This window comes from Suricata suricatta, chromosome 2, assembly GCF_006229205.1.
Source record: "Suricata suricatta isolate VVHF042 chromosome 2, meerkat_22Aug2017_6uvM2_HiC, whole genome shotgun sequence".
NCBI classification, from domain to species: Eukaryota; Metazoa; Chordata; class Mammalia; order Carnivora; family Herpestidae; genus Suricata; species Suricata suricatta.
In genome coordinates, this window is record NC_043701.1 from 181881986 (window position 1) to 181894184 (window position 12199).

At 45.6% G+C, this 12199-nt stretch overlaps 1 protein-coding gene across 1 annotated transcript in view; it reads left to right on the plus strand.

Moving 5' to 3' along the window:
- DOCK1 (dedicator of cytokinesis 1) overlaps positions 1-12199 on the plus strand; it is a 435479-nt gene that overhangs the window by 370424 nt on the left and 52856 nt on the right. The window contains exons 33-35 of the mRNA XM_029920619.1: positions 3082-3122; positions 4534-4624; positions 8388-8507. Coding sequence (XP_029776479.1) covers positions 3082-3122; positions 4534-4624; positions 8388-8507 — 252 coding nt within the window. The remainder of the gene's footprint in view (positions 1-3081; positions 3123-4533; positions 4625-8387; positions 8508-12199) is intronic.

A 12199-nucleotide genomic window follows, 5' to 3' on the forward strand; every position in this document is an offset into this window, starting at 1 on the left:
GGACTGATGGGCGCGGGGGGGGAGGGGGGGTGCTGTCTACAGAGCGGGCATCAGAGCAACGTGAACTTTGACGTAAGAAACTCACAGTTTTATATAGAAACGGGTTTGAGATGAGCGCCCTTCAGTTCTAGAGAGGTTTTGAAGTCCTAGGAAGGGAAGAGAACTAAGCACAGGCAGGAAATGGAAGACATTTCCATATCTGTGAGAGAGGAATACAGGTCGCTTGATATCCCCATTGTGAAATTGTAAAGGCGAATGATCAGAAGCTTGGGGAGGGATTAAAAATATGAGTGCAGAGTAGGCTGGTGTGCAGTAGTCGCTTGTAAATACTGGTGAGCTAGAGTTAGAGCCGCAAGTGAAGGGCTCATCCTCTACCTTTGATGCGGATTCTCTTTGTTCCGTCCCCCCGAGTTGTCAGCTGAAAATATACTCATTACTGAGCCGCAGCATCTGAACCAGAGGACATTAACTTCTCAGATGCAGCAAACTATGAAAAATCTTGGAGCGTTTTTCTGAAGATGCCCCCTCTTACTTTCTATGTTTATTTATCGCTTGTTTTCACAGAGATCAGTTTCAGAAGCAGTGTCTTTTTTTTTTTTTTTTTGCTAATGAAATTAAACAGCTTACGCCATCTTAGGGGATAATTGGATTCCTTCGTAGCAGTGATATTCTCTAGTGTCTCAGGCCTTGATCCTGGTGTCCTCACGTCGGATTCAGGTGCTAGATTTCACGCTGAATGTGTCTGTGGGCTGTGGTGTTGCAGGCCATATCTTCAGCTTGGTTAGGTGACTGTTTTGCACCTTTTTTGGTGCCTCGTATATGATAAGATTTTGAAGTCTTTATAGAGATGTTTTCATTATGAAATATAACTTTGGATTACTCATTTTTGGGTGTGGAGTTTGGTGAGTTCCATGTAGACTTTGGATACTAGCCCTTTATCTGATATGTCATTTGCCACTATCTTTTCCCATTCTGTCTGTTGCCTATTAGTTTTTTTGACTGTTTCCTTTGCAGTGCAGAAGCTTTTTATCTTGATAAGGTCCCAATAGTTCATTTTTGTTCTTGATTCCCTGCCTTTGGGGATGTGTCTACTAGGAAATTGCTGTGATTGAGGTCAAGGAGGCTAAAAAATGAGTAATCTAGTGAAGAAATGGGCAGAAGACATGAATAGACACTTCTCCAAAGAAGACATCCAGGGGCACCTGGGTGGCTTAGTCAGTTAAGCGTCCGATTTCAGCTCAGGTCATGATCTTGCGGTTCGTGGGTTCAAGCCCCACGTTGGGCTATGCTGACAGCTAGCTCAGAGCCTGCAGCCTGTCTTCAGGTTCTGTGTCTCCCTCTCTCTCTGACCCTCCCCTGCTCATTCTGTCTCTCTCTCTCTCTCCTCTCTCTCAAAAATAAATAAAACATTTAAAAAAATTTCTTTTAAACAAAGAGGACATCCAGATGGCCAACAGACACATGAAACGATGCTCAGTGTCACTCATCATCAGGGAAATATAAATCAAAACCACACTGAGATACTACCTCATACCAGTCAGAGTGTCTAAAATTAACAAGTCAAGAGAATATAGATGCTGGCGAGGATGTGGAGAAACAGGCACCCTCCTACACTGTTGGTAGGAATGTAAACTGGTGCAGCCACTCTGGAAAACAGTGTGGAGGTTCCTCAAAAGACTATCAGTAGAACTCCCCTATGACCCAGTAATAGCACTGCTGGCGATCTACCCAAGGGATACAGGAGTGCTGATGCATAGGGGCACATGTACCCCAATGTTCATAGCGGCACTGTCAACAAGAGCCAAATCATGGAAAGAGCCCAAATGCCCATCACCTGATGAATGGATCAAGAAGATGTGGTTTATATATACAAAGGAATACTACCTGGCCATGAGAAAGAATGAAATCAGGCCATTTGTAGCAACATGGATGGACCTCAAGGGTGTCATGCTAAGCAAAATAAGTCAGGTGGAGAAGGATAGATACCATATGTTTGCACTCATAGGTCTAACAGGAAAACAGGAGAAACCTAGCAGGGGACCATGGGGAGAGGAAAAAGGGAGGAAAGAGTTAGGGAGAAGGAGGGAGGCAAAGCATGAGAGACTCTTGAATCCTGAAAACAAACTGAGGGCTGAAGAGGGAGGGGGAAAGGAGAAGGGGGGTGATAGTCATGGAGGGGGGCACTTGTGGGGAAGAGCACTGGGTATTATATGGAAACCAACTTGGTAATAAACTATTAATAAAAATAAAAAAGAAATATAACTTTGATAGAAATTTTCACGGTCGCCCAAAAGATATTTTACAATATGTAGGAATAGCCCATTGCTTGCAACCTGCTTACTAATCTTTCTTCATTGATGTGTATACAGAAGGTGCTGTTCAAACGGCAACCAGGTTTTTGTTTTTTTTTTTTTACCATGGTTCGGAAGGTCTCTCTGTCTGGAACAGCACTGTCCCATAGAAATTTCCATAACAATGGGAATGTTCTGTATCTGCACACTTAGATACAGTAACACTAGCCCCTTAGGGCTGCTGAGCAGTCAGAGCATGGCAGGTGGAACAGAGGGAGTGACTGTTTCACTTTATTTAATTTTAATTATATTTACTTTAGAATTCATGTGGCCGGTGACCACTGCATTGATCTCCACACGTCTAGAATACCACCTTGCCTTCTGGAGGCTCTAGCCAGGGCTGGGCCCAGCATGTGTTAAATCATGTGGATGTTTCTTCCCAAACTTGGGATCTTTACTGGTTTTCTTTTTCATCTTCTAGTGACTTTGCAATGGTTAAGAATGGCCAAGCTATTGTGTCTTTGGGTAATACTGTGTTTTAACTAATGACTGGTGACTCTTTAATGACAGAAGTAGGTTTTTGTCGTCTCAATGCAAGAAATGGAATCATTCACGTCACCCCTTCAAAAAGTAAATTTCACATTTTATGTGACTTTATGGTTCTAAACCAAAGAGCTGGGTCCGCCTGGCTCTGTGTGACCCAAAGCGAAGAATCGTGAGCATTTCATGCCCAGGTGGCATCTTGCATAGAACAAGTTTCTTAAAACAGTGTTGTGGTTTGATTTTTCAGAATTTCTACAAAGAAATTGAAAGAGAAGAAATGTATATAAGGTATGTAGGCATCCTGCTTGTTCGTACCTCTGACGTTCGTTAGAAGTACTGTTTGTTAAGTCCATGCTCACAACTGCTTTCTAACTGTGGGGGGTCATCTTAGGGGACCCGTGGACCCTCGCGGTAGAGTTTGGGGTGTTCTGACCCCTGGTTCAGTTTGTCTGTACCAGTGCAGACCCCTTGGGGGTCATATTTAGCCACCTTAGAGAAAAGCCATAAATTATTATTTCACAGGGTTTTTGTATCTCCTGACGGACCCCTCTGGCCCCTTTGAAAAGAAACAACCACATGATCAAATGAGAAATCCAGTTTTAATTGTATCACATATGGACAACAGTGTATTTTTCAGTCCATTCTTAATTTAACTGACACTGTATTCCAAGGTTTTATATTGTCTGCTGGATTTTTCTCCTTCATTTGCCTTTTTCTCTATGAGGGTGGGCTATGATTGAGCCCCCCTCTTTTTCTTTTAGTTTCTCTTAGGGGCCAGTATCAAATACTTAGCAAGAGTATAACTCAGCAGAATGGATTATGGATATCCATGTTTTAGGATGTGTTTATTATATCAAGCATGATTTTTTAAATTTTTTTAATGTTTTATTTATTTTTGAAAGAGAGGGAGAGACAGCATGAACAGGGGAGGGTCAGAGAGAGAGGGAGACACAGAATTGGAAGCAGGCGCCAGGCTCCGAGCCATCAGCACAGAGCCCGACGCAGGGCTCAAACCCACAACTGTGAGATCATGACCTGAGCCAAAGGCGGACACTCAACCAACTGAGCCACCCAGGCACCCCAAGCATGATTTTCTAACTTGATTTCTAAAAATGTTTTACTTTCTCCTTTATAAAAATATGCCATAGAAACTTAATAAACTTCTGGAAAAACAACTAGATTCTTTTATACAAACTGTCGTTTATACTAAATAAAAACCTTTATATTTTATGGCAGAGAAATTCTTTTGATCACATTCACTGTGATCATCAGAGCCCTTTATTTTTATGGATTTGTATTTTTATGGATTTTGTGTCTGTGCGTGCTTGGATTCAATAGAAATGTAAGCAATCACAATCAAACATCATAATCTCATTTCAAATATAAGAAGAAAATTCTGGAAAAGATGAAAAAGAATGAGAAACCATTGAAGTACAATTCTGCCTTCCTGTGCCAGCTTTCATTTCATCCTGAAAGGGGAGGACTCAAAATTCTTTTAAAAATATGATTGTATATTCCTCTTATTGGTTTTTCTTAGTGCCTTCTGCACCCAGAGTGTTCGAGGCATTGTGAATTGTGAGCACTGTGAAAAGAAAGTATAGATAGGATGTACAGTTGAAGGTAGAATTTAGCCCTTACAGTCCTCAACACAAATGATTTGTTCACGTGTGAAGCGAATTTGTCTCTTTCCTCATCTCAGGTATTTGTACAAGCTGTGTGACCTGCATAAAGAGTGTGATAACTACACGGAGGCAGCCTACACCTTGCTTCTCCATGCAAAGCTTCTAAAGGTAATGGAAATTAACTACCCACTTTTACGATTCTGTTGTTACATGTTCTAAGATGACTTAAAATTTTATTTGTCCATGATAAATTTCAGGAAACCTATGATTTAAGATCTTACGGAGTTTGACTAAATATAGTGGCATAAACAGAGACATATTTAGGAGCTACTTTGATTATAGACTTGGCCCTACTGAATGCAGATTTAGCGAGATGTCATAGCAAATTATCACTGAGCGTCATAAACAGCCGTCATCGGGCTGTCAGCCAGCAGCGAGTTAGAGATTCTAGAGTTCCTTATTCGTGCCGCAGACCTCAGAGGTAGTGGGGAATAATATTGTAAGAAGGAATTTGGACAACTCAGGGTAGGCTATGATAAGGCATATCCCTAATTATTTTAGCAAAGCGTTCACATCGAGATCTGGGAGTCCATCAGTTCACGTTAGACGTCCTGCCGAATTCTCGTGGACTATTGCTCCTGAGCACAGGTCTGGGGCCTGACAGCTTTCAGCTGCAGTGATTCTTTTGTGATGCTGGTATCTTTTGACACTGAATGTTTGTTTGCCTATTTGTTGGTTTGCGGCAATATGTTCATGCTCTTCTCTCATGTCCAATTCTAGCCAAGTAAATCATATTGAGTAGACCCACAGTAAATAACTGGATGGATGGATGGATGGATGGATGGATGGATGGATGGATGGATGAAAGGAAATATGGGTGGATAGATGGATGGATGAAAGGGTGAATGGATGGGTTAATGGGTGGATGGATGAATGGATGGGTAGATAGATGGATAGATAGATAGATAAATGTGTAGGTGAGTGGGTAGGTAGGCAGATGGATGGATAAGTGGATAGATGAAGGAAATGCTATACAACTTTTAGTTTTATATATTAAAAATTTAATCATTAGATCATCTTTTCCATTACACCCTTATAAAACATTTTGAAAAATTACAAACTGGATCAACAAAAACAGTTAGGAGAATTAGAATTTAGTTGAGTGACCCAACACAAAGACCACTCACTCACTCAAGGAGTCCTGCTTCCACACTCAGGCCAGCCCCCCAAAAAACACCAAAAACTAAAGGAAAGAAAACCAGAGATCACATTAAAACAGGCATTAAGCAATGTCTTTTGGGTGTTGAGAAGCATTGAGGAGCACACTGTTAAGAGTGAAACTCCAGCAAGAATCTTCCAGCCTTTGGCCCAATCCTGAAATCTCCAGTATCTCTTGGTGTTACAAATACACACCGGCTGCCATGGAGACACTGGAGTGCAGAGATTTACCTTCGCCTGAAAACAAAAGGGCCCATTACAAGGAAGACAGGAGGAGGCTTAGACTGTGTCCCTCATCAACACTCCTCAGTAGACCCCCGTGGCTTCCCCCCGCATAAAACTCTCCCGAGGAATGTAATTCATGAAGATAGAGGTTTCATTAGCACACCTGACACCAGCCATGCCCCTGTGAAGTCAATGGCCTTCATTGGTTAGCAACCCAGATTTCAGTAATAAGGCATTTTTGCAGGTATGACAATATTTATTTTCACCAGAAAAATCAAAATAGGGTTGACAAACTGCTCACTCACCCTCATTCTCTTATAGTACATAAGTGTTCAGATGTGCACGTGAACATAAAATATACATGTGTGTCAACTATCCTTTGTTCACACACTGAATTTCTTGAACGCAGATGAGTTTGGCACAGACCACATAAGAGTGTGTTTCTCAACCCAAATCCAGAGGCCCAGATGCATTATCTTTTCTGCCAGCACTCTGAATTTTCCAGTTAAATAGCAAAATGCTCTACAATTTCTCTCCCTGTCTTTTGCACCATTACATTTCGTAATTTTTTCTAAATATATTTTGATACTGCGTTCAGCGTGAACTCGAGCTGGTTAATCAGCTTAATGAAGGCGTTATTTGTTGGGTTATGAAAATTTTCCTTCAATGTGACAAATACATTCTTGTTCATAAACTAAAAATTCTCAAATATAATCTTTTTTGGCTATTTTGTCTAAAGCAAGAGCAATAAAAACATTAGCCTTGAGTCCTTGTAATCAAGTTAAATCATATCAGTGTTTAAGTGGAAGGTGTAGAGGGAATTTTATGCTTTTCTTCAATATTTTTTAAGTGATTTTAAACTCCAAGGAAGTTCTTTGAAATCAACTTTCTTATTTATTTTATTGTTGTTACATTTCAGAATCATCTAAAATTTTATGTTTATCTCCCATGAAGATAGAAATCTAGCTGTGCTGTGAGAATTCCATAATTTAAGATTTTGTGACAGCCAACCATGGTCAAGATAGGCAAGTCTAATTTCAAGGTGAAACATTTGCAGCCTGATTAAATGTTTCTCAACGTGACTTGACATTTCTAGAGCAGGGGAGTCTTTCTGGAGCCCCCAGAGTTCCACAGGGGGCGCCTCAGGGCCCCTCTGGCTTCAGAAGGTGTGTGCAAGCCTTCTGGGGAGCTTCACCCTGCTTTCCGAGCCTTCCCGTTCCCCATATTAGCAGGTCAGTCCCGCTGGACCTTTGCCCTCTCACAGCTGTTACTCTTATTAATCTGCCCCTAAAAGGTGTCACCCCACCTGGTGTCATTACTCCGGATGTGGCCTGAACAACACTGAGTCCAGTGGGGCACGCCCGCCCCCGCATTGGTCCAGGTGGCCCCGGGGGCCCACTGCTTTTGTTGCAGCATCTTTGCTCTCCTAACAACAAGGTCAAAGTCTACTTCCTGTGTCCAACTGATAAGCCCATTCTAAGTATCTTCTCCAAGGAGCAGCCCTAGACCTGCTCACCCCCCACACCAACAGTGTGTGCTCACGCCTCTTAGTCTTTAATGCTCACGGAATAGATTTTGTGGTGTCATAGATCATTGTGCTCTACCAGCACTGTCTCTGGGTCAGGGCACCTTCTGACTCATCTTTGACCTAGTGCCTTGCACATAGTAGGTCCTCACCAATAGTGACTTTTTCTGAACCCTTCTACGTAACGCCACTGTTTTGTGGAGCCCAAGTGCATGAGTTTACACATCAGATGAGCTTGCCTTCACTTTGGTGCATCTCCCCAGCTTGCGGAGACCCCTGTGCATCTACTGTTCATACTGTAAGTCCACGGTCACTTCCATATCCACTGATGGAGTTCTGCCTCTGTGATGGGCAATGGACCTAGAGCCACAGGTACAAAGATAGGCCATCGGGTCCCTTTCTTTACGACCAGTATGTGAGATCCATGGGTCTTCTTTCCTGTTGATTAAAAGGATGGAGTGCCTGGGTGGCTCTGTTGGTTAAGCTTCCAACTTTGGCCCAGGTCATGATCTCACAGTTTGTAAGTTCAAGCTCCACTGTCCCCCTCTCTCTGCCCCTCCCCTGCTCGCTCTCTTTCTCAATCTCAAAAATAAATGTGTCTCAGAACTGAGGCCAGCACCTTGGGCTGTCTCCTTTGAGACCGCCCCAGTTACCTGGCTCATTGTTGATCCCAGGGATTTCAGGACACTCTCTGCAAGCTGACAGGTCTGTGCTTTCCAGAACTCGCTGGACCTGCTGTGGCCTCCCTCCTGTCTTTCATTCCTCGTGGGGCCTCGGCACAAAGGTTCTGCCCTCATTTCCAGGCCCCACAGTCTCCTGACAGCAGCAGCCCTGAGGGACCCTGGCCATGGCCCCGTGTGTCCAGGGCGTGCGGGACTCACTGTGCATTCTGACCGAGGGCGGGCATGTGGCGGCACCGATGCACCCCAGCTGGCCCTCCTCATGCTCTGCTCTTGCCCCCAGTGGTCAGAGGACGTGTGCGCGGCCCACCTCACCCAGCGGGACGGGCACCAGGCGACAACACAGGGCCAGCTGAAGGAGCAGCTCTACCAGGAGATCATCCACTACTTCGACAAAGGCAAGGTAAAAAAAAAAATGCAGTTTTTCTCGTGTTTTTCTCATATGTGTACCTTCCTGCAGCGCACATTTCATGACACGTGATGTTTTCGGAACCAGAAATTTGTTACAAGTTGTGTGTTATAAGGTGTTCTGCAAGGCCCGCCGGCTGACACTTCAGAGTAGAAGTCCTACCCAAAACCCCCACACTCTTCCTTGTGGACATGCTCTGAAAGAAAGGAACTAAAAAAAGCACAAGAAGTTTGCTGGTCCTTGCCGGAGTCAAACAGGTCTGGGACACTCATTTGGAGGGTTTCTGCCCTTAGGACTGACACATTCCCTTGACACTTTGGATTTTTCTACTCTCCCTGAAAGATGAATCCTGTGGTAAGACCCATATCACACCATTTTGGTGGATTCTAGATTCATTGACTCCCACAAAATTATTTATTCCATTGACTTCTATGGAACGGAAGCTGCCGTCATTTTAATGAGCTGGTCTTATCAGCGTAGTTTATGTGATTCACATAGGATGTAACTATTTTTTAAAAAGTAGCTCCTTGAGCTTTGGATGTTTTAAAAATCCACCATGAAAGTGATTTCAGAACTTCTTGTGTGGCTTCAGCAGGATTTATAACTCATCTCGGTCACCTGCTTTTTTTTCTCTCGCTCTGAGAAAGGTGACCAGAGAATCTGTGAGCCACTTGAGAGTTTTCCAGAACTGCTGTGATGAAGTGCCACCCACTGAGTGGCTTTAAATGACAGAAATTTATTCTCTCACTGTCTGGAGCCTCGAAGCTTGAAATCAACACGTCGGCAGGGCCATGCCATCTGCGGGGCAGTGACTGATGGGAAGGCCTCTCTCTTACTTCCTGGGGCTGCTGGCCATTCTCGGCATTCTGTGGCTTGTAGCCACGTTGGTCCAGTGTCCATCTGTTTGTGTCTTCTTGTCCAGAAGTCCCTCTTCCAAGCCCGCCAGTCATTAGATTTCCCACCCAATCCACAATGACCTCATCTTAACTGATCCAAAGACCCAATTTGCAAATAGAGTCACATTCACGGAAACCATAGATTAGGACTTCAACATATCTTTTGGGGGATTGGGGGGACTCAGTCCTACCCAAAACAGCACTTACATCAGGAGCAGATGACGGCTGCCTCTATTGAAACAAGAACCTGTGGTTTATTCATTCCCTACAGTCCTTGATGCAGGACAAAAGTCAAACTATTTCGAATAGCACGGAGGTTGCCCCGAGGCCACTTGGGAATGTTCTGTGCGTTACTCTGGTCCTGTAGCGGAACAGGATTATTCCTGCATAGCAACGAGACGCTTTCACAATTAAGGCCAATTACTAAGGGTTTATGGGTTCAGCCAGGGGAACCCTATTTCTCAGCAAACCGCTAAAAAAGACACAGAGCTGATTCAGCCATTCCTTCCCCTGGTGACTTCCTGGTGTCCTATGGGGTGAACAGAGCAGAACTCGGGACCAGAGGGCCAGAGGTCACTGGGACTGAAGAAATGTGTGCCTTTGCTCGGGGCCACTCTGGGCTGTCACGGTGGCAGTGTGTCCTCGGCCCCTGGGACTTCTCCCACCATGTCACCCCTCATTCCCTCCCTGCGGTGTGACACCCTGTATTTCGGCCACATCGCCCGAATTTGGGGGGCCGCACACACACCAGCCCTCCTGCCTCTGCCCAGCAGGCTTCCGCTCCTCCTGCCCTCGGCTGGTTTCTCTCTGCCTCAGCTTGAATGTCACCCCTTGTCCACCCCCACGGTGTCGTCTCCTCCTCTACAGCACTTGCCACGATTGGCAGGGAAGGGTTTGAGCGTGTTTTCCTCGGGGGGGTCTCTCCCCAGGCTGCCGGCGCCATGAGCGTGGCAGCCACATGCCTTGTCCGACAGCCTGATTCTCCCAACAGTGCCTGGCGTGCAGCCCAGTGGGCGTTTGTTGGGGGAACAGAGAAGTCAGGAAAAGAATAAACACTCAGCATTTAAGAGTGATTCCGGATAATCGGAAAGGCTCACCTGTGGCAGGACAGTGGTCTCCAACAGATAATAAATCAAAAAAGGGGCAGGGTCTTTTTCATTTCCGGCACAGGCAGCCTCGGATGGAGGGGGAAAGGACAAGGTCAGTTGAGAACAGCAGTTTTCCCCCGGGAGCCCCAGGAGATAGTTTGGTTGGCATGACCCGGGGAGTAGATGCCTCAGGCCTCCAGTAGGCGGATGCCAGGGATGCTTCTGGAACGTCCTGTGATGTGCATAAGGTCCTACAGCAGAGAACTATCCAGCCTGAGCGAGAAATCTGGTTTTGAAAATGTTCAAGTGAGGGGCGCCTGGGTGGCTCAGTCAATTGAGCGTCTGACTTTGGCTCAGGTCATGATCTCACGGTTCGTGGGTTTGAGCCCCCCGTCGGGCTCTGTGCTGACAGCTCAGAGCCTGGAGCCTACTTCCGATTCTGTGTCTCCCTCTCTTTCTGACCCTCCCTTGCTCATACTCTCTGTCTCTCTCAAAAATAAATAAAACATTAAATTAAAAAAAGGAAAAGAAAATGTTCAAGTGACAAAGTATTACTGGCAATAAGAGAAAGGGGCAGAAAAGTCATTTCTGAGTATTTGTGACTTTTCCAGAAGAATGTTGAAAGAAAACAACCCCCCCCTCATCCATCTGTAGCTGACGTGAGCATGAGCGCAGGTGAGCGAGAAAGTTCTTGAGATGAAATCTGAAGTGCCTGGGCGATTAGGAAAGTCATTTTGACATCAACAAGCACTACGTTTCCTGGGACCAAGATAACAGAAGGAAGTCATCACTCACCTCCCGTGTCAGGCAGGATGGGCTGGAAGATGCTGGAATTTCAGCCTCCTGAAAGCATGGGGGCTCTACGGCATCCGGGTTTACTTTTCACTCTTGCCACATGAGCAGCGTCCTCTCCCGGGACACAGGTGGGCAGAGGCCCCACCCCCAAGGAATGCAGCCAGGAAGGGACCGGGAGTCACCAACCCGGCCCATACACACACTTACCCATGTTTCTGCCGGTGTCCTTGGCTAAGGCAGATCCCAGGGCCGCAGCGGACCTCCACGGACAGAAGTACCCGGAAGGGGATACAGACGTGTAGTGCCAACCTCTACAAGGGCTTCTAAATAGACGAGTGAGTCAGGGTTCTAACGGAAGACTCTGAAGACAGGTGGAAATGACCTAACTACACGTATGTTCGCAAAAAGACAATATTCACCCAAATCCCCGGATAGTACAGCGCCTACAGCTGGTCATGGGAGGACAGACATCTCTCAGAACTTGGTTTTGGACTCCGATCCCCGTTTCTCCAGAGTTGAATTTCCTCCTCCGGTTAGGGTGGGGGTTGGGAATGCTGTGGGCAGTGTGAGGAAATGGGCTCCTGTCCCTGTGGCTGGGACCCCGGAAATCTGCCCAGGCTGCCAGGGATGGAGGTGGGAGGTCACGGCAGAAGATGGCAGCGTTTGTGCCAGATTTAGGGTCACTTGCACTTAGGAAATACGACGGAGACTCCGGCGTCCCTGCCGGGTGTGGGTATTTGCAGTATTTGAGAGGGAACGTCCACCGGGCCTTTTCTGAATATTCTGGAATAAGATTGTGGCTGTGGCCGTTGCGGCAGGGTCACTAAACCTGATTTGGGGGGGCCTCAATGTACTCGTTTCCATCTCCGTTCCCAGACTGCAGTCATCTTGGCGGGAAAGTATTTCA